This window comes from Tamandua tetradactyla, chromosome 1 (genome assembly GCF_023851605.1).
Source record: "Tamandua tetradactyla isolate mTamTet1 chromosome 1, mTamTet1.pri, whole genome shotgun sequence".
Classification (NCBI taxonomy): domain Eukaryota; kingdom Metazoa; phylum Chordata; class Mammalia; order Pilosa; family Myrmecophagidae; genus Tamandua; species Tamandua tetradactyla.
This window is the reverse complement of record NC_135327.1, coordinates 170,977,654-171,000,417: the sequence shown is the minus strand read 5'-3', so window position 1 is coordinate 171,000,417 and position 22,764 is coordinate 170,977,654. Positions and strand designations below refer to the sequence as shown.

The following is a 22,764-nucleotide window of genomic DNA, read 5'->3' as shown; positions in this document are numbered from 1 at the left end:
ATTCAACTAGTTGCATTCCTCACAGCTTCATTCCTTCTTGCGACTCAGCAGTCCATTGTATATATACGCCATAGTTCCCCCTTCCATTCCTCAGTCCTTGTTCCCTTAGGGCACCTCCATCCACTGTGGATCACAAAGCCAGAAACACCAGTGTGCAAATGTCCATTCGTGTGCCCACACTCGGTTCCTCCAGGTATATACTGAGCAATGGGTTTCAGGATTATATGGCAACGCCACCTTTAGCCTCTAGTAGAACCAACACACTGACCTCTGAGGGTCTGGGGCCACGGATTTTAGTAGACATTTCTCCAAGAAAGATATTCAAATGGACAATAAGTGTATAAAAAGGTACTCAACAGCACTAGCTATTAGAGAAATGCAAAATAAAACTATAGTGAGATACCACTTCACATTCATGAAGATGACTATTATTTTAAAAACTGGAATTGTACAACAAAGTGAGGATACTGTAAGACATGGTTTGTTTATCTTGGACATTATCCATGATGCCCAATAGATGGAGGGAGCCAAAGGATACAATGAGTGAGAAGCACAGTGGCGATCTGTGATACATTTGTATAATGGAATATAGTGCTGCTACAAAAAGGAAGATCATTGAGAAGCACACAACGAACTGAATAAATCTTTGGGACAATACACTGTACAAAATAAGCCAGAAAAAAAAGAACAAATATGCTAAGGTCTTTTTCAGAAAATACTTATTAAAAGTCCCTTGAGGGATGGGAGAAAAAACATGAAACTATTCAACTTTACCATCAGGGAATTCCCTGATATGAGTCAAACTTCAGGGACACCCAAGTCAATAGGCCATGCCCTTGATCTTGAGGTTTAATCTTATGAAGTATATGCAGGTAGTGAAGAAGCTTAGCCTGCCCATAGGTATGCTTAAGAGTTACGTCTGGAGGACCTCTTTTGTTGCTCAGATGTGGCCTCATTCTGTCTAAGCCCAGCTCTGCAAGTGAAATCATTTTGCCCTCCCCTCTACATGGGACATGATATCCAGGGGTGAAAGTCTACCTGGTGGCCATGGGAGATGATTCCAAGGGATGAGTCCAGCCCTTGCATCGTGGGATCAACAGTTCTATCTTGGCCAAAAAGGGGAAAAGAAGTGTAACTAATAAAGTATCAGGCAGAAAGAGTTCAAATACAGTTGCGAGGCTACTCTGGAGGTTGTACTTATACAAGCTTCAATTAGACATTGCCACCTATTATAACCTGCCAACCCCCAACCAGGACCATTCCAGCCAATCCTAAAGAATACCTAGGACAATATATAAGATTCCACAAGGGTTCCAATCACTAGTGTAACTTTCCAGAAACCTACAACCTCCAAATGGGTCCCTAGTCCAGATAAGTCCTGAAACCTAGAGGGCCCAGCCTCTTCAGAACATCAGATAGCTCCATCTCCCTATCCCATATTACTGACAGCCCCTTCCAACATGAAAAAGTTAGAATTGCCATAGCCCAAACACCCCTAAAGAGAGGGATGGAAAGATCAATGGTGATGGTGGAGTTATACAGAGAAGAAAGGATTTAACAAATGAATATGATTGCTGAATCATTAAATTGCTATCTCTTTTAGTCAGCAGTATCTCCGAGCAGCTAAGAGTAAAAACCTAAAATCGTGAAATTGTAACCCATGTCAAACTCCGAAATATATTCTACAACTGATTGGGGTGCTGTGCTTTGAAATTTATTGCTTTTTTTATGTACATTAGTTTTTACAGAAAAGAAAAGTCAATTGTGATGGTAAAAAAAATATTTATGCCTTCTTGCCTCCTATATTCTGGAGCAGCTAGAAGGAAAAATCTGAGAGGATTGTATGGCAGCCTAGGACAGTCTGGGACTTCAATTAAAAGTTTAAATCAAAGCCAATCTGGCTGTGTCTAAGGTAAATTAGGATGCAGGATAAAAGATGATGGTGTGTGTACTCTAGACATTCACCTACAGTATGAGACCAAAGGCAGAGGGGTTTATTATGTCTAGGACTTAAATTTTCTATAATACATAATCTAAATCAATCTGTCTGCATAGCTCCTTTAAACAACCAAAATTCCTGAAGTTTGAAATGGTAATGAGGCCTTGTAATTCTGTATAACTTAGTATAATACCAGAATACATCTCAGACTATGGTGGACTGATAATTTGTCTTTTGGGTCTTTATTTAATCAAGGTGACAAAAGTTTGAAAGTAAATAGGGGAGTTAACATGATTTTTAAAAGGCATTTTTTTAAAGTGAGGAGGTCTTATCTAAAACAATGTGAAAGGAGGTGGGCAGCACACATATCAACAAGTATACTGGTTTGATAAGACATAGAATCTTTGTCATCTAGGCAGATTACTCAGACGGTTAAAACCTTTTATAGCTTCTCACTAAGAATAAATAATCCAAGAAAACATTGTCATTTTAACAGAGTGAAAACCAAATTCTTGTTTTGCATGAAGATAGATCTGATGAGAAAACTATTAAAAATCTTATAAAACTATACACTCTTAGCCACAATCAATAAAATTCACTTCCAACAAGACTTCTACAACTTTATATATCTTTCAATTTTGGACTGATAATTTAAAAGTACTGGTAAAGTCCATAAGAGTCTGAAGGTGGGGAGAATATATATATGGAACTATTAAAGTTTCCCATCTGGGAAAACTTGGGTGACCTCTCAACCTTTGGGAACTCACAAGAAAATAGACTAAGCCCTGGATTTTGAGATGTGCCTTTACGGAACTTATTTCTATAGGGAAGAAGTTAAGACTACCTATAATGAGGGCTAAGAGTTGCTTTCAGGAAGGCTCTTTGCTGCTCAGATGTAGCTTTCGCTCTCTCTCTCTCTCTCTCTCTCTCTCTCTCTTTCTCTAAGCCCAATTTGGCAAGGAAAATTTATTGCTCTCCCCCAGTACGTGATACAAGTTTTTCAGGGTAAAAATCTCCCTAACAACGTGGGACATGACTCGTGGGGATGAGTCTGGCCCTGGCACCATGGGATTGGCAATCCCTTCCAGACCAAAAGGGGTAAAAGTGTAATAAAAATGGGCATCAGTGGCCAAGAGAGATCAAGTGGACTCAAGAGGCTATTCTGGAGTGTATTCTCATGCAAGCTTCAGTTAGATAGTGCTAACTGACATAGTTTGCCAAACCCCAATCAACATCCCTCCTGTTGACTCTTAAGAATACCTAGGGCTCAAACTGAAACTCTATAAAGGTTTCATACACTAGGTTTCCCTTCCTGGAACATATAATTCCTGGAGGGTTCCTGTGTGAGTAAACCTGAAACTCAAAGGGTTGAGTCTCTCCAAAATTATCAATTAATTACAACGCCCCATCCTTTAGTGTTGACAACCTTTCTCAACATGAAAAAGTCAGAATGGGAATTGCCCAAAGGTTCTATAGATTAGGAGAAGGATTAAAGGAGAAGGAGGAGATATAACAGAGAAAATGGGATTTAAAAAGCCAGAATGACTGCTGAGTCACTATATTAATATTCCTTCCAGCCTCCAGTGTTTTGGGGCAACAAGAAGAAAAAGTCTGAGATGATGGAAAGGTAGTGCACGACAAACTCTGGGATCTGTTCTGTAACTATTTGTTGAAGTGTGCTTTGAAAATTATTGATTTTTTCTTTCATTGCTTTGTGTATATATATATATATATATTATAATAAAAAAACTGAAAAAAAACCCATGTATTGGCAAAGACTGGAGAAATAGGAACCTTGTACGTTGTTAGGGGGAATGTAAAATGGCGCAGCTACTGTGGAAACCATTTGGAAGTTCCTCTATAAGTTAAACATAGAATTACCACATGACCTGGCAATTCCAGTCCTAGGTGTATACCACAAAGAACTGAAAGCAGGGACGCACACAGGTGTTGGTACACCAGTGTTCATCACAGCATTATTCACAATAGCTAAAAGGTGGAAGCAACCCAAATGTACGTCAGCCGATGAATGGATAAACAAATATGGTGTATCTATGCAATGTAACGTGATTCAGTCATTAAAAAAAAATGAAATGCTGGTACTTGCTACAAAATGGATGAATCTTGAAGACAACAGGTTGAGTGAAATCAACCAGACACAAAAGAACAAATATCATAGGATTTCTCTTATAGGAAATACCTAGACAACATCAGTTTACAGTCAGAAAGCAGTATAGTGATTACTAGGGGTAGGGGGAGGGAGAAATGGGGAGTTATTACTAAATGTAAATGAGTTTTGGTCTGAGATGATGAAAATAGTCTGAAAACAGTGGTGAAACGTTACACAGTATTGTCAGTGTCCTGAATGTCAAAGAATTGTTCATTTAAAATTATTTAAATGATTTTTTAAAATAATTTTTTACTAGAGAACTATGTTTACAGAAAAATCATGCAGAGAATAAAGAGTTCCTATATACCCCTATATTATCAACACTTTTCATTTGTTACAATTGATAGGATATAATAGAATATTATTATAATTGTACTATTAATCATAGGCAGTAGTTTACATTAGGGATCCCTGTTTGTGTTATATTGTCCTGTGGCTTTTTAAAAAAATTTATTCTAGTAACATATAAACAACCAAAAATTTCCCCTTTTAACCACAGTCAAATATATAATTCAGTGGTGTTAATTACATTCACAGTGTGTGCTACCATCACTGGTTAAAATTATTTTTATGTTATGTATATTTTACCAAAAATTAAAAACAACAACAGCAATTATTCAACCTTCAAGGCCCAGCACAAGCTGTACCATCTCTGTGGCCTCATTTGTCACTACCAACGTGCTGTGCCCATTAAACTGAGTCTAGGCCTCCAGCAGTCTACTTATCTTTATTATAGTCAGATATTTGTTTTACCTGACCCCTCCACAGTGAGTTTCGTAAGAGTAGCAACATCTTTTGGCCTATCCTTATATGTCACAGCTGTAACTATAGACCTTAATGGAATAACTTCCCAGGATTCAGTAGTAAGTATTACCTCCCTTCATTCTGCCAAGCCCGGTGACTTCTTCATTTTCTTTGATGTTTTGTTTTTTTTTTCCGGGTGTGTGGGGGGGGAGTTGCATGGTCCAGGAATCAAACCTGGGTCTCCCACATGGAAGGCAAGCATTCTTTCACTGAACCACCTGGGCACCCTCTCTTTGACCACTGAGCCCAAGTTACTGTTGCTACCCTGCCTTCTTTCGTTTAAATCTCATTTGTTTCTGAGACATGCATTATGCTCCTGGCTCATCCTTGACCTCACTTAAGTCAACTTCATGTCTAACTTCCTTCTGCTGCACTCAAGTATGGGCTGATCTCAAACCCAGCTTCAGCCCTCTGCCCTTCTCTCGCAGTGTCTCCCTCTCTTGGGGTGTACAGTCTGTGAGTAAGAGCCTCCATCGGAGCTCCAGTCCTCCAGCCCCATTACTCCCTGGACTAGGGCATTTCACCCTTATGTTGGCCTCTGCTAGATTCCACTGTCAGTAGCACCACAGCTCTCCCAGGCTTGAGCCCTTGGTCATTGCTGACTCATCTTTCCCTGTCTCTAATCATGAGTGCATCACTGAGGCCTGTGTGTACCTTAAAACTCTCTTGTACTGATCCCCCTGGACATTCTCATTGTTCTAGTCCAGACTTTCCTTTATCATTTCAGTATTGCAAATAATAGTTACCTTCAGAGCCACACTGACACCAGGCTCTGCGCTGAGTGCTTTACACACACCACGTGGCATCATTGCTTCACTTCAACCACAGTGGGAGTTTCTAGTTTGCTTCATTTTGCTCAGAAAGACTAAGTAAATTGTCCAAATTAAAGCAGGGTCAAAGTCTGCTCTGTCTAGTCTGTCCAGCCTGTGCTGTTAATCACTAAATTATTCTAGAAGTTGTCCTGGACTTGAGACCAGAAGTTGTAGCTTCAATTCTGGGCCTCAGTACTTATTAGCTGTACAATTTTGGGCATATCTCAGCTTCAGTTTCTTCCTCGAGATTGAAAATATAGAATGGATGTGTGAGGACTGCGTAAATAGTTTTGTGATTCTAAATTATTTCCTGTAAGCCTTGCTTTAGAAGATGTCATGCTCAAGAAAGCATGCTTTGCCATGGAAGGGGGAAATATAATGAGAGGCCTATGGCAATCTGAACCCGTTTAATGGCAGCATCATTTCCATCGATCAAATGGATCTTCAGTGTTTGTACTGGAGGAAGCATTGACCTGCAGGGACATGAGGAGGGATACCAAGGTGTGGCCGAAAGGCAAACTTTGATTATACCCATGTTGTGAGTTACTATTAGGGCTAAAAGGAAAGATCATTTACAATAATGCAGCTTTCTTAAATGTCTGTCTACATAAGGACTCAGTGTTTGGGAATTAGGATAGATCTGTTTATTATATAAGAACAGAATAAATCTTCCCAGGTAAACTGGGAAAAGATGTTAAATTTAGATAACCATGCAACCTCACATCAGAATAGCCCCAGTTAATTTTCTCTGATTATGAATAAATTTCCCTATGTCTTCTTTGTAAATATTAATACTAATCATGCTGTTCTTCAAAACAAACAAACAAAAACACATTGCCAAAATGGTATTTTTAGAACATCCAAACTTGGAATATTCCACGCTATCATTCTTAGAAGTTACTTTAAAAATGTTTTTCTCCTCCTTTCTACCCTGATGGGTTCTGCCTTCCTCCCTCCTTCCCTTCCATTTCATTAAGTGCAATAGCACAGCACGGCATTCGCTTCACATATAGACCCCACCCCATTATATCTGTAATTCTGGAAAAAAAAGATGTTAAATTTAGATAACTTTTCAATCTCTCATTGGAATGAAAAATAAAATGTTCTTTCTAGGCAATTTCCTTCTGGACAGCTGCAAGGATAATAGCAATGAGAACAGTGGGGTGCAGTAAGACTAGTTAGAGTAGACACAGGAAAGGAATTATCTAGAGCAGGGGTTGGCAGATTCTTTCTCTGAAGGACCAGATACTAAACATTTCAATCTTTGCAGGCCATACCGTCTCTGCTCCAACTACTCAAATGTGCTGATGTATCAAGAAAGCAGCCGACAGCATTCACAATTTGCCATGGATGGAGGTGGCCTAAGGGCACATCAACTGAGAAACAGAAGGGCAGACGGTGGTATGTGTATGCAATGGAATATTGAACGGCTGCAAGAAGAATCAAGTTGTGTGGCATGCAAGCAGGTGAAGGAAACTTGAGCACGGTGCGCTGAGTGAAATAAGCCAGAAACGAAAAGACAAGTATTATAACACCTCACTGATACGAACTAACTATAATGTGCAAACTCTATCAGGGAAAGCCCCTGATAAAGTTTCCTAGACTGAAAGCTCTTATAGCAGTCACATCTAATCCAGAATTGTAACAGTTATTTCTAAATTCTGAGATGCTGAGCTTTTTATGTATAACCTGGTCATGCCCAGGAACTTCGGGATCCCTATGATACCTGAGACTTAGAACTAGCGATCTGCAGTTGTAGAAGCCAGCAGTACCCCATACAGCAACTGTTTAAAAAGCTGAAAAAGAGATCAGATTTCAATTAGAGATATGAATGAAGCTGATGGTCAGGATTAAGGTAAATCAGACGAATGAGTAAAGAATGATATTGACTGTATATTAAAACGTCAACTCTGTGTGAGACCAAAGGAAGAAGTGTCTATTTGGTGCAAAATTTATATTTTCTGTAGCACATGACCTAATTTAACCTGTATGGTCAGTTTATTCAAACACCATAATTACATGGAACCTTGAATAGGGAGTGATATCTTGTTGATTTGCACAGGTTAGTGTAATGCCCTGATACATCCCAGAGTAATATGGACAGAAGACAAAAAAGTATTAGCAAAGTTCCCTAGAGAGACTTGGGAAAAATGTGAAAATATTAAACTTCCCCACCTGGGGAGTTCCTGATATTAGGGACAACCAATTTAATAGGCCACGCCTTCAATCTTGGGGCTTGCTCTTATGAAATTTATTCCTGCAAAGGAGAAGCTAAGCCTACTTATAATTATGCCTAAGAGTCATCCCCAGGGAACCTCTTCTATTGCTCAGATGTGGCCTCTCTTTCTAAGCCAAATCTGCAGGTGAACTCACTGCCTGCCCTACTATATTGGAGCATGGTCCCTAGAGGTGTAAGTCTCCCTGGCTACGTGGGACATGGTTCCCAGGGATAAGCCTGGCCTTGGCATGGTGGGATTGAGAAAGACTTCTTGACAAAAAGGAGGAAGAGAAATGAAACAAAATAAAGTTTCAGTGCTTGAGAGATTTCAAATAGAGTCAAGAGGTCATTCTAGAGGTTATTCTTATATAGATATCCCTTTTTAGTTTTTAAGGTATTTAATAGCTAGAGGGAAATACCTGAAACTGTTGAAGTCCAATCCAATAGCCTTGGTTCTTGAAGGCTATAACTGTATAACTATATAGCTTTTACAGTGTGAACATGTGATTGTGAAAACCGGTGTCTGACACTGCCTTTATCCAGTGTATGGATAAGTAAGAAACTAAAGACAATAAATAAATAAATAATAAGGGAGTATAGAGGGTGTGGAATGTTTTGGGTGTTCTTTTTTTGTTTTTTTGGAGGAATGAAAGGTTCAAATATTGTGTGCTGGTTTGAAAGGAAGCATGCCCCCTAAAAAAAGCCATGTTTTAATATAAATCCCATTTCATAAAGGTAGAATAATCTCTACTCAATAATGTATGTTTGAAACTTCAATGAGATCATCTCCCTGGTTGATGTGATTTAGTCAAGAATGGTTGTTAAACAGGATTAGGGGATGCCATGTCTCCACCCATTTGAGTGGGTCTTGATTAGTTTCTGAAGCTCTATAAAAGAGGAAACATTTTGCAGAGAGAGATTCAGAGAGATTCAGAGAGAGCAACACTACAAAGCAGAATCCACCAGTCAGCGACCTTTGGAGATGAAGAAGGAAGACGCCTCCCGGGGAGCTTCATGAAACAGGAAGCCAGGAGAGAAAGCTAGCAGATGATGCCGTGTTCGCCATGTGCCCTTCCAGCTGAGAGAGAAGCCCTGACTGTGTTCGCCATGTGCCTTCTCACTTGAGAGAGAAACCCTGAACTTCATCTGCCTTCTTGAACCAAGGTATCTTTCCCTGGATGTCTTTGATTGGACATTTCTATAGACTTGTTATAATTGGGACATTTTCTCAGCCTTAGAACTGTAAACTAGCAACTCATTAAATTCCCCTTTTAAAAGCCATTCCGTTTCTGGTATATTGCATTCTGGCAGCTAGCAAACTAGAACATATTGATTGTGGTGATGAATGCCCAACGATATGATACTGTAAACCACTGCTTGTATACTTTGGATGATTATATGGTATGTGAATATATCTCAATAAAATTTCCTTAAAAAAAAGAAAGTAGCTATAGACAATACATAAATGAATGGGCATGGCTGTGTACCAATAAAACTTTACTTATGGAAACTGAAATAAGAATTTTGTAAAACTTTCATGTGCCATAAAATATTCTTCTTTGTTTTTATTCCCAACTATTTCAAAAAGTAAAAGTTATTCTTAACTCTTGGGCTGTATAACTACTGGTGATAACCTGGATTCAACCCAAGGGCTATACTTGCTGACCCCTGAGTTAGGGAATTGAAATGCCATTATTATTCTTGCTGGGGGATTTCGGGGGAGGGAGGAGAATGTGGCAGAAAATAATAATAATCAGCAATTACTGAACACTCATTTAGCAAGCATTATTCTAAGCACTATTACATGTTGACTCATTTAATCTTCATGACTCTGGAAAGTAAGTAGCATTATTATCCCTGTTTTAGAAATGGGAAATCTGAGGCATAAAGAGATTAAGTAACCTGTATCATATCACACAGAAAATATAGGCAGAGCCCAGATATAAACTCACAAAGTTGGGTCCCAATGCCATCAGTCTGAACTATTACACTGTTTGGCCTTTCTAGGTAAAATGATCTGGCATATCTTGTGGTGAAGACACATTTTCACAGGAGTCCATGTGGAAGATCTTTGTCCTGCCAGCTTTATTAAGCATTTGAACAAAAAGTTACAGAATGTTCAAAAGTGATTTTCCAGTTGGAGGCAAGGGGACAGATGGCACTGTCTTATTTGGCAAGGAAGTCACCTTCCCTGATGGTGTTTGAGCACAGGTGGGAAGACTTTTGTATTCTTGCAGCCCTAGAAAGATTTTCTTTTCTATAAAATTAAAGGAAAAGTTTTAAATCCTTGCTTTCTGAAATTTAAATTTGGGTGATTACTAAAGGAATAAACAGTTTGAAAGCATTCCCCACAGCCCCTGGGGGGAATTATATTCACATGGTCTGGGAATCTAATTAACCAAAAGACTTTCTAGTAGGAACTTATATTTCAGACTGCTTTGGCCTGTTGCTATGGGAACTGAGTGAATTTTCCTTAACCCCATCCCCACCACCTACATAACACGTACACACCATTTTTCCAACCCACACCCTTTCTTCTTAGTTGAAAAATATTTAAAGGTAGTGTCAAGGAAGAATTGATTTAAATATTAAATATATAAGGAGTATGTATTAATATGGGAAGAGATCCAAAAGAAATGATAAAAAGTATGGAATGGAGTGTATAGTGCTCCCAATTGTACATAAAAAAAAAAATGGTGTGGAAGGATGGGTAAGTACTTGCATGGAAATTTTCTGGAAATACAAAATAATAGAAAACTATTGATAATGATTACTTCTAGGAAGTGATAGAGGTCTACAGTGGAGGAGATTCATTTTTCATTGTATACAGTGTATTCTTTGAATTTTTTACATGCATTTTCTTAATATAGCAATAAATACATAAATCTATCCTTTAATTTAACACTTGCTTCCTTATGCATATGAACTACCCAAGTCTGAAAGTCTTCATTTGAATCTCCTTTGACTACATCTGTAGCCACAAGTATTTTCCACATAAAAGTAATTCCAGTAATTTATTGTGAAGTCTTATTCAGAGAAAGTGACCCTGTTTAAAACCAGTACCTTTTGCTTCTCCTGCTCTTCTTGAGACTTGCCTTGCTCCTCTAATGATGATAGAAAGGAAGAGGAAATGAATCAGTTTTGCTATTTAAGTGTCTGACAAGTATTAAGGAGTATAGTAGGTTGAATGGTGCCCCCTCCCAAACAGGTTGTAACCCCTGGAATCTGTGAATATTATATATGGCAAAAGAGTTAATATTACCTTACAAAGCAAAGGATGTGATGAAGTTAAGGATCTCTAGAGGAGGAACTTAACCTGGGTTAGCCAGGTGAGCCCTAAATGCAATCACATGTATCTTTAAAGATAGACACAGAGCAAAAGAAACAGAAATGAAACGAAGCAGTGTGAGGCAGAGATCATTGAGGTAGAGATTGGAGCCCTGTGGCCACAAGCCAAGGAACACCCGGAGCCACCAGATGCTGTAAGAGAGGCATGGAAGCATTCTCCCCTAGAGCCTGCAGAGGGAGTGTGACCCTTATAGCGTATTGATTTCAGAGTTCTGGCCTTCAGAATTGTGAGGGAATAAATTTCTGTTGTTTGAAGCCACCCAGTTTGTGGTAATTTGTTGTAACAGCCCTAGGAAATGAATACTGTGGGAAGGAAGGAAGATGTGCAACTAAGAGGTAAAGTCAAGTTTTGGATTCCATAAATTTATTCCTGATTCTTTTGACCCAAATAATACCAAAAGCTGATCGTTTTAAGGTACTTAATTCTGTCACAGACTTTTAAGCTCTTACTAATGAAACTATGAGATAATGAGATTTTTGTCAATGAAAACATTAGAGGCTGGATGGGCACCAGGGTGCTATTCCTTTATAGAATTTTCGCCTGCCATGTGGGAGACCCGGGTTCGGTTCCTGGGTCATGCACCCCTCCTTCCCCCAATAAAAAAGGCCTTTCAGATCCCTTTCATCTCAAGGACATATTTCCATGGAAGAATGTTTCTAAATAATGAGATTTAATGTTTTGAGAATATTAGACTGGGCAAAGATTTTTTAAAATGTTAAATCTAAGCTATAAATCCTTACCTTCTATAAACTTCCTGGACCCGGATTCTGTTGGAATACCAGGGGCCGCTTAAGTTCACTGGTAGAAAAATAAGTGAAAAACATGTGGGCTGTTAGGATAACTCATATATTTTCCCAAAATCACCAATTAGGACTTACCCATGCCTGCATTTCAAAAAATATTTGTATATTGTTGCAATGCTTTGCCAATATAAAGCTTTGATTTCTTCCATTGTTCTACCCTATTTTAGTGACTACACATTTCCTTATATTAAGCTGCCATCACATAAATAGCTCAGCACTGAGTGGTGAGATAATAAGAGAGGTAAATTATTCTCTCCACTAACCTTCTATTTCTTTTTTTGGTTGAAAGAAAATGAGAAAGCAGGAGGAGGCAGGCTCAGAGACAGAGAAAGATTATATTTGCTGTATGGATAATAAAATCATGCTGTAGCTATATTTACTTTGAAATGTATTTTTGATATATCTCCTGTTTTCACACGTATAAATATGTATTAAAATATGTATTAGTATTAATCTCATGTAAGAGACTAATAATCTCATGTTAGTTATAGGATCTTCTGGGAGGTCCACAAATGTTTATAGCTAAATTCTGTATTTTGTGAAATGTTCTCTTTTACAGAAAGGTCACAAAGGTCACAATATTTCAGAAAAGTCTGGCCTAGAACTATATTATAGATGGAGCAGATGTTAGACAGCTGTGCCCAGTATACCTGAGATCATGACAGGACTTTATTTCTTAGCCCCTACAGATCACTTTAAACACACTTAATTCCTAGATTCCCAGAGAGCCAGGAGAGTAGCAAAGCCCCTTCTGACGTGGCCTGGACATTAAGATGATAACTTATCTCATCGATCATAGCATCAATGAGATCAAGGTCATGAACTTGAATATTTTATAAACCAGCTTCATTTTTGTTCCAGAACCACATCTACATTCACAATCACAGCTAATTTAATTGTAAATATGGGCCATCTTAAAAGGTACTAGAGGAAAGAATTCAAACCCACCAAAACTGCTTGGGACAGAAACAAACCACCCCAAACAGTCATCTATAGGATTGCTTTAATATGACAATTATAAATGCGGATCTTCACAGATATATTCATAACCCATTCCAGAATTGCATCAGTCGAGGTTTGTTCAGGAAGAGAAGCCAGTATTTATTCTGGGTATGAAAGGTTACTTTAGGAATTAGATTAAATAGTTGGAGAAACTAAAAGAACAAGGAAGGTCAAGAAAGCGTCAGTTGAAGAACACAGCATAAAGCACGGAAATGGGTGATTCTCAAATGCTCACTGGGAAGCTGTTGAAATTCTCAAGAATCTCTAGGAAAGTCCCACCACAAATCTCATGAGCTCATTGGGAAGCCACTGTGACTGATGACTACCCACCTGGTAGCAATTGCCACCAAGAGGATAATGGCTTCATCTTCTCTTCCATCATCCCAACCTTGTGAGAATCCCTTCTATTGGTAAATTCTAACTTGGCACCGTCAGAGTAGGGGATTCTGGGAAATGTAATTCTAGTCTTCTCTTTTGCAATGCAGAGACCTCAGAAGGAGATGGTGGTGGATCAGAATTAACAGCAATCTAGCATCTCTATATAATCTTTTCACTCATTTAATTTCTAAATAAAGACAATATTGTGTCACTCTGGTAGCTGTTATGTTTGTCCCTAACTATATACTACTTTTCCTTTAAGAGTATAAAAACACTTGATTCCCTGTAGATCATATAAACTTCCCTGTCCAAAATCAGGCTTATCCATGTGAGTTGTTTGGCCAACCAAATTTGGACTATTGTGAATTACACCACCTCTGAGCAGAAGCTATAAATTCATTTGTATTATTTGGTCTCTTGCTTCTGCTCTTCACTGTTATATGGGCTACTACATCAGTCAGCCTAAAACCCTGGATGAAAAGGTATGTGGAGCAGAGCCACAGCTGGTGACATCCATGAGTTAGAAAGAAATGTTTGTTGTTATCAACCACTGAAATTTTAGGGTTTTTTTGTTGCGTAGAGCAAGAGTTTTTTGTCACTCAGCATTTCATGAAGATTTTATTTGGTTGTTTTATACAAAATCAATATTTAATATCTACCCAATTACTCTGCATTTTATTTTTTATCTTAATTATAAAATGAAATTTAAGTGTACTGGGTGGTTTCAGATGATGCACTGGAGGGGCATCATTTATCCCAGTTTATCCCAGTGTGTTCTATCTACATTGTCATTTTCTTTGAGTACCACGTGATGCATAAAAAGAACTACGCCCTTAGGGGCATAGTCCATAATATTATATGCATATATATATAAAACCATCAAATTCCTTTATTTTGCAGTCTTAGAATAAATGTATGTCCTCATTACCATTATATCACAGCAAGTTGATGACTGAGCCAGGGCAGTAAATTAAGTGCCCTGTTTCTCAATCCAATAAAGACTTTTCATAATCACACTGTGACTATGTGTGTCTCTTTTCCCTTCATCTATGAAATGGGTATAATATCCCTACTCTGACTGCCCTGAGGAGCTATATTATATGGATAATGATAAATACCCTTGTAAAATAAACAAATGCAATTTTTTTTTAATCCTTTATCTCCCCCTCTTATTTACTTATTTTTTATCCTTATTCTTATTTTACTCATCTGTCCATCCCTGGATAAAATGAGCATCAGACACAAGGTCTTCACAATCACACAGTCACATTGTAAAAGCTCTATAGTTATACAATCCACTTCAAGAATCAAGGCTACTGGAACAAGTTCAACAGTTTCAGGTACTTCCCTCTAGCCACTCCAATACACCATAAACTAAAAAGGGATATCTATACAATGCATTTTAAAAACCTCCAGAATAATCACTCAACTGTGTTTGAATTCGCAGCCACTGAACTTTATTTTGTCTCATTTTTCTCTTCTCCCTTTTGGTCAAGAAGTCTTTCTCGTTCCCATAATGCTGGGTCCCAGCTCATCCCTGGGAGTCAGGTCCCATGTTGCCAGCTCCCTGGGAGTCATGTTCTGCATAGAGGGGAGGGCAGTGAGTTCACCTGCCAAGTTGGCTTAAAGAGTGAGGCCATATCTGAGCAACAAAAGAGGTTCTCTCTGAAGGTGATTCTTAGGTACAATTATCAGTAGGCTTAGCTTCTCCTTCACGGGAATAAGATTCATAGGGGCAACCCCCCAAGATCAAGGGCTCAGCCCATTGAATTTTTTCCACTACTTGTGGGAACATCAGGAATTCCCCCAACAGGGAAGCCGTCAACATTTACACTGACTCAAGGTATGACTTCAATACAGCTCAGATGCACAGGGCCCTATACAAAGAAAGAGGACTAATCATATGGCAACCCCAGCTTTAGCCTCCTGTGGAACTGAGGCAGTTTATAAGTTTAACCCCAGTATTATTGTTGTATAACTTTATGAATTTATATATATTTGTGCGTATCACCTTATGAATTTATGTATGAAATCATGTACACCTAAAGTAGGTAAAAGCAGGGAGTAAAACAAAATGTCTGTGGCATCTGTCTGCCCTTTGATCACAACCATAGACCCTGCCTTGGGGTCATATTTGCAGAACCAGGGTTCTCTGTGCACATCCCAACTTAGACAAAAGAAATTCCGTACCTTTCCAGTGTTTACCGCCCGTTCCTATAGTGACCCCCACCTTGCTTATCAGCCTAATGTAATCTGGAAACCAAGACTATTTGGGGCTCAGACTTTGGACAAAGAGTCCTCTGGGTCTGCCAGCAATAAAGTTTTGTCCGCTTCTCAGAGGCTCAGGTGCTTTCTTGGGTAAACAGAGTTTCGACTACTTCATGTCTGGTGCATTGGCTGGAAGCTCCACACCCCAGGGAAGAGTCACCCTTGTGCCCCACCCCGCCTCTGGGGAGGCCCGAGCGGCAGACCGATCTTGATCATCCCCAGGGCACACCTGGAACTTTTTCTTCCGGTTCGGGATCATCTGACTGGAACAGGGCATCGGCTTCCCCGGACTCGAGAGGGACCTCGGCAGCCCTAAGAACTGACCCAGAGCTCCGCCGTCATACTGGTAAGAAGGGGCGTTCGCCGAGCACGCGCCGATCAGGTAGAGGGACTGTCAGGTCCTGCCTTTCAGGCAGAAGAGGAGGCTGAGCCCCTCCTAAACCCGGCCGAGTAACCTACAGAGAGGCTGGAGGAGAAATACCTGGAGGTTAGATATACTCTGATTTTGGGAGGGAGTCATACATAATTTGTTGTTGTCGAGTGCGTGCTGTATGAAAGTGCGTGAATGAGTCGTGGCTCTGTCCAAAGGCTTCAGCGCTGTGTCACCCACGCGGCGAAGAGTGTCCCGATCTGCGGGTCCGTGGGATCTCGTTACGGCTTGCACGGCGGTGCCCTCGATTGAACGAGACAGTTCGTGAGGGTCCGGGTTGGGGGTTTGTACAAACCTGCCTTATGCCAAGAGAACCCTAAATTCTTCCTCCCGGGAAGCGGCCAGAGACAGACGAAGCGGTTGTTGCCTTGTTTATTTGTTTAATTGTCATCTGGTGCCCCGGGAGGAGCATTGTGGGAGGTACAGAGAACAACCCCCCTAAGCATGCCTCTTTAAGAATTCAGGAAAGGTTTGTCTGGAGACTGTGGCGTGAAGCTCAAGCCCCACGCAGGAGCTGCACAAATTTTGCCAATTGGACTGGCCCACTTTTGGGGTTGGATGACTGTCCAAGGGGTCATTTGACCCCTAACTGATCCGAGCCGTCTGGCAAGTTGTCACAGGACAGCCTGGACACCCTGACCAATTTCCATATATTGACTCCTGGCTCCAAATTGTTCAAAATTCACCACCATGGCTAAAAGCTTGCATTGAAAGCCATGCCACGGTCTTAGTGGCCCGCGCCAACCTGGGCAGTCTGCCGCAAAGACGATAGCTCGCGCAGCTACATAATTCCCAACCGCAGAAGGCTCTCGCCGCGGACAGAAAAGTGGTTGGGACCACTTAGATTAAGAGACAGGGAAACCGCCCCCGCCGCCTCCGTTCTCGGCCCGGCTCCCGGCAACTGCGCGTGTCACGGCGCGGACCCCAAGCTCGGCTCCCTCCCCGCTGGCGACAGAAGCTCTCCGCGACTGTGCGCGTTAGGCCACGATCGTCCGAGCCTCGGCTCTCTCCCCACGGCCGACAGAGACTTTTACCCCCACCTTCTTAAGTCTTCAACCCGGGGAAAACCTCCAGACCTCCCAGCTGAAGAAGAAAACCCATTGCCTCCGCCTTACCCAGCTCCAGCCCCCCTACCCCCGCCGCCAGCGCCGGCTGTGGTTCCGGAGATACCATCAGCTTCCCTGGCGCCCTCTGCTGAGAACTTCATCTCCTTCCGGACCCCAGCCAGCTCTCCACAGCCGTTTTGCCGTCTCGCCGGGTCCCAGTCCGCCGGACCTCTCCCCAGAGATCCCGCAAACCCGGAACCTTTGCTCCCGAGCTGGGAAAGCCTGCGGTGCCCCAGGGGCTTTACAGCTGCCCCTGCGGGAAACCGAAGCACCGTTTTACTAGGATCCAGAAGGCCAGCCCATGTTTGTCTATCAGCCTTTTTCAACTTTTGACCTCATCTACTGGAAAAACCACACTCCCTCCTACACTGAGAAGTCCCAGGCTATGATCGACCTGCTCCAGTCGATTATATACACCCATTGACCAACATGGCAGGATTGCCATCAGCTCTGGATCACCCTCTTCAACACAGAAGAGCACAGACTAATTTCACAAGCCACTCTGAAGTGGTTATAAGAAAATGCTTTGGACGCGGTGATGAATGCATCCCAAGACACTCAAAACTGCTTCTCAGATGCTGACACACGGTGGGACCCAAACACCGAAGCTGGCAGGAATAGTTTGAATCTCTACCAAGATGCACTCATTCAAGGCATGATAAAGTGGGCCAGAAAAACAATAAATATGTCAAAAACCGCTGAAGTCCTGCAAAAGCTAGATGAAGCCCCCTAGCCAGTTCCTTGAGCTCAAAGCCAGAAACTTGTTAACTCTGTGTTTGTTGATATTCGGAGAAAGCTGCATAAATTAGAAGGGTTTTCTGGAATGAATGTATCCCAGCTCCTTGAAGTGGCTACAAAAGTCTACATGAACTGAGACCAAGAGGCGTGGAGAGGAGCAGACTTTCGACTAAAGGAAAAAGCAGACGTGCCTGCTGTGGCGCTCCTGCAGGGCACCAGAAAGCTCCATTCTCAAAACCCAGAACCTTCAAGTGTCCAGCGCAGAAAATAAAACACCCACTTATTGGGGGCCGCCCAGAGAACGGAGGAGAGCAGCTCCACTGGGAAGAAACCAGTATGCTTACTGTAAAGAGGAGGGACACTGGAAAGCAGAATGCTCCAACAAAAAATGGGAAAGGGGAAGCAAGCACCCCGCTAGCTATGAGGAGCCCATCGCTACTAATTTTGTAGTCTAGATAGGCTTGAAGACACTTCGGACTGAGGCAGACCGGGCCCCTTCATACTTGGCCCTGGGGAGCCCATGGTCACCTTGACAGTAGGGGGCCGAAAAATGGACTTTATGGTAGACACAGGCAGAACATTCTGTTGTCATGCAGCAAATTGGGCCTAAAACTAAAAGGCAAACCACCATTGTTGGGACCACTGGAGTCTCAGCTCAACATCCCTTCTTAACAGCCTGCAAGTGTCTGCTGGGATCTTGTGAAGTTCCTCATCAATTTCTTTACCTTCCTGATTGCCTGGTATTCCTGCCGGGCTGAGACCTCCTGACAAAGCTCCAGGCCCAGATAAGTTTCAGTGCAGAAGGAGAATGTTTCCTGACGCTAAAAAACCCAGAGAGAAAAATCATGGTGACCCTGGCAGCCCCCCAGACAGAAGAGTGGCGACTTTTTCTCACCAGAGAAAACCAAAACCAGCCTGACCTTCCACAAATGCCAGGAAAAAATGCCCCTCTGGTCCTCTTGGAACTCCTTCTAGGAATTGCCCCAGTGCGTTTTAAACAACATCCAGTCCCCCAGGAAGCCCAGGTGAGAATTCAGGCACACATTGCCCGCCTGCTTGTTCATGGTATATTACGGGAATGCCAGTCCCCATGGAACCCTCCTCTGCTACTGGTACAAAAACCTGGCACCAACGATTCCCGTCCTATACAAGATTTGTGCCATCAACAAAGTGACTGTTACACTACATCCCATAGTACCAAACCTGTATACTCTATTGAGCCTAATTCCTGCAATAGCCTCATTTTTCTCCTGCCTTGACCTGAAAGATGCCTTCTTCTGTGTTTGTCTGGCACCAGTCAGCCAACCCATTTTTGCCTCTGAATGGGAATATCCACTCACTGGAAGAAAACAACAATTATTCCAGAACCTGGACGTGCCTGCCCCAAGGGTTCAAGAATTCTCTCACTATACTTAGCCAGGAGCTAGGAAAGGACTTGCAGGAATTCCACGATAACAAGTATATTAGTGTTGTTCTCCAATATGTGGATGATCTGTTCTTAGCCAGCACAACCTCACAAGACTGTCTAAAAAGTACTAAAGCCCTCCTGACCCACTTAATCCAAAGAGGCTACAAAATCTCTAAGAAAAAGGCCCAGATTTGCGAGAAACAGGTGAAATTCCTTGGATTTCACATTGCTCAAGGCACCAGGCACCTGGGGGTTGAAAAAAAGCAAGCCGTCTGTCAGATTCCCACACCCACATCTCAGTGACAAGTCCATGAATTTCTAGGGGCCACAGGGTTTTGCTGCATCTGAGTTCCTAACTTTGCAGAAGTTGCTAGGCCCTTGTATGAGGCTATGTGAGGAACAGAAAGTTCACCTCTGCCCTGGGGAGCTGAACAACAAAAAGCCTTTGAAACTCTAAAAAAGGAATTCACCCAAGCCCCAGCTTTGGGTCTCCCAGACATTGACAAACCTTTCTCCTGTACATTTATGAAGGACAGGGAACAGCCACAGGGGTTCTCGTTCAGAAATTAGGCTCCTGGGACCACCTGGTAGCTTACTTACTTATCAAAGAAGGTAGACTCGGAGGCCAAGGGATGGCCTCCCAGTCTGCCAGCTGTAGAGGCTGCTTCACTCTAACCCAAGATGCTGAGAAGTTAACTTTCGGCCAGCAATTAACCCTTTGCACCCCGCACCAAATCAAGGCAGTTCTCCAGCAAAAGGGATGTCAATGACTTTCCACTTTCTGGCTACTAAACTATCAGGCCCTCTTATGTGACAACCCCAATATCCAAGTGGAAGCCATACACAGCCTAAACCCAGCTATTCTCCTGCCAACAGGAGAAGGCCTGCCTGAGCATAAATGTACAGAGACCTTAGAAGAAGTGTTCTCCAGCAGACCAGATTTAAAGGACCAGTCTTTCTTCAACCCTGATGCAGAATGCTATACAGATGGCAGCAGTTTTGTCTACAACGGGATGCAAAAAGCAGCGTATGCAGTGGTAACCCTGGATTCAACTGTGGAATCTGGGCCCCTCCCCATAGGCACCTTGGCTCAAAAAGCCGAACTCTTGGCAGTCACCAGAGTCCTGCTGTTAGGGGCAAATTCTATTGTCAACATTTACATTGACTCGAGGTATGCCTTCAATACCGCTCAGGTGCACAGGGCCCTATACAAAGAAAGAGGACTAATCAATGCTGGAAGAAAGGAAATAAAGCATGGCCTGGAAATCCTGGCCCTCCCAGAAGCAGTCTGGGCCCCAGAGAAAATTGCCATCATCCACTGCCCTGGGCATCAGTCAGAAAACACAACAGTAGCCTGAGGGAACTGTCTGGCCGATAAGGAAGCCAAGGCAGCAGCCTTAAGGGGAGCCCACTCCTCCTTAACAGCAGCACTCCTGCCTGAACCAATAAGTGGCACACAGCCAAAATATTCCGAGACTGAACATTCCTGGCTAAACCAAGAAGGTGGTACTCTCCTACCGAATGGATGGTGGAAATTCAAGGATGGTCGATTAGCAATTCCAGAAGCCCTAGGTCCAACCATGGTTTAGCAAGTTCATGAAAATAGCCATTATGGAACAACAGCCCTGGAGTAGTTTCTTCAGCAGTACTTTTACGTTCCTTGACTGCACCAGCTTGCCTGAGCAGGCTATGCTAAATGCATGACTTGTGCTCAAAAAAACCCTTACAAGGGCCAAACAACACCCCACCCCCCTGGCCTAGGAATTCAAGTCATAGGACAGATGCCATTAGAGGACATCCAAATAGACTTCACAGAACTCCCACGGGCAAGGGGGTATCACTATTTGCTAGTAGAAGTCTGTACCGTCTCAGGATGGGTGGAAGCCATCCCCACTTGCTCAGAAAAAGCCCAGGAAGTGGTCTATTTCTTATGCAAAGAAATTATTCTGAGGTATGGACTGCCAAACTCCCTGGGCTCTGACAGTGGACCAGTGTTGTGGCCTGTATCGTACAAAATCTCAGCAAAGCCTTCTGCATAAGGTGGGATCTCCACACAGCATATATCCTGCAGAGTTCAGGAAAAGTGGGAGTGAATGAACCACACCTTGAAATTGCCTCCAAAAAAAGTGTCAGGAAACCAATCTAGAATGGACTGATGTACTCCATATAGTCTTGCTAAGGATAAGATGCAGTCCCACGAAACAAATTGGATTTTCCCCAGTTGAAGCTCTGTTCAGATAGTCTCCACCACTAATAAAAGAACTCCAAGGAAATATTACACAATTTGGAGAATTAACTTTACAAATGCAGCTCAAGGGCCTAAGCTCCACTCTGTTTCAGTTGCACAGCTGGGTAAATGAAAGATTCCCACTACAATTAACACCTCCTGTGCACTCCTTTACCCTGGGGTTGCTAGTCTGGGAACAGGATTGGAAAAATCAGGCATTAACACCTACTTGGTTAGGGCCCTATACGGTCCTCCTTTCTACTCCTACAGCTGTTAAGGTTGCCAAGATCACCCCCTGGATCCCCGACTCTCGGCTGAAGCCTGAAACAGCTTAACTTCATCTTGGAAGTGCCCGAACTGACCCAGAGAACACACTGCGTCTGACTTTGCATAAGAAAACCACCTGCCCTGCTCCCACTGCTTCGGAAACTCTCTGGTCTACGTGTGGCCAGAGCCTGAGGAAATCTTCAAGTCCTGCTTCAGTCACCCAGGAAGCAGACTGATCTACGCCTGGCCAAGGATTGAGGAATCGACACATGGACGACTCGGCCTGTTGGGTCTGTGGACTATTGTCTTTTTCTTACTCTTTGTGTTTGTTTGTCACTTAGCACTATTAGCCCTCCTAGAATATGTTGCCTGCAATACTTTCCAAACACTAATTTTACCTTGATTTGGTGGGACCCTTCATATCTCAGTAACTCAAACTAAAAATACCTCTAAGATGATAATCCCCCTTTGCCTCCTGGGCACTCTCTGGCAAGTAACTGCTGCCCTAACTACCATCACTGTCACTGAAGGGAGTAACTCTCAGGTCATTCAGCTGGACTTCTGTGCACTTGAGGGAATTTCCTGTGGAAATCTGGGCAATCAGCGAGCATTAAGTTCATCAGAAAAATATCTGCGCCCTCAAGCTAGGAAAGAGGGATGGGAGAGAAGCCCATGCTGGTCATGGCAGGATGTTCAGTGGATTACACCGTTTAGGGGTTGGACTTCATCCCAACAACAGTGGTGTCCCAAGGGCACCTGGAATTTCAGTTATGGATCTATAGATCAAACCTCACTTGATATCTGCACATCACTTAAGCCATTAACATTTGCTAAGGGGCATGTAA

The 22,764-nt window shown here is 42.2% G+C and overlaps 1 protein-coding gene and 1 long non-coding RNA gene across 5 annotated transcripts in view; one reads left to right on the top strand and one right to left on the bottom strand.

Annotated features, from left to right (window-relative positions):
* Positions 1-22,764, top strand: part of LOC143657073 (uncharacterized) — a 73,871-nt gene that overhangs the window by 7,495 nt on the left and 43,612 nt on the right. For 3 of the 4 annotated variants that reach the window (XR_013162759.1, XR_013162743.1, XM_077129121.1), the window contains exons 2-3: positions 6,996-7,191; positions 15,966-16,089. Coding sequence is in view for 1 of the 4 variants with exons in the window: in XM_077129121.1 (XP_076985236.1) it covers positions 6,996-7,191; positions 15,966-16,089 (320 nt within the window). In the remaining 3 variants the exon portion in view is untranslated. Of the gene's footprint in view, positions 1-6,995; positions 7,192-15,965; positions 16,090-21,922; positions 22,210-22,764 lie in introns of all 4 variants that reach the window. The other variant, XR_013162766.1, reaches the window with a different exon arrangement.
* LOC143687269 (uncharacterized) lies at positions 10,012-12,094 on the bottom strand. The gene is made up of 3 exons (XR_013177475.1): positions 12,033-12,094; positions 11,007-11,047; positions 10,012-10,200 (listed from the first exon to the last, which is right to left on the bottom strand). It is a non-coding gene; the product is annotated as an uncharacterized LOC143687269 (long non-coding RNA).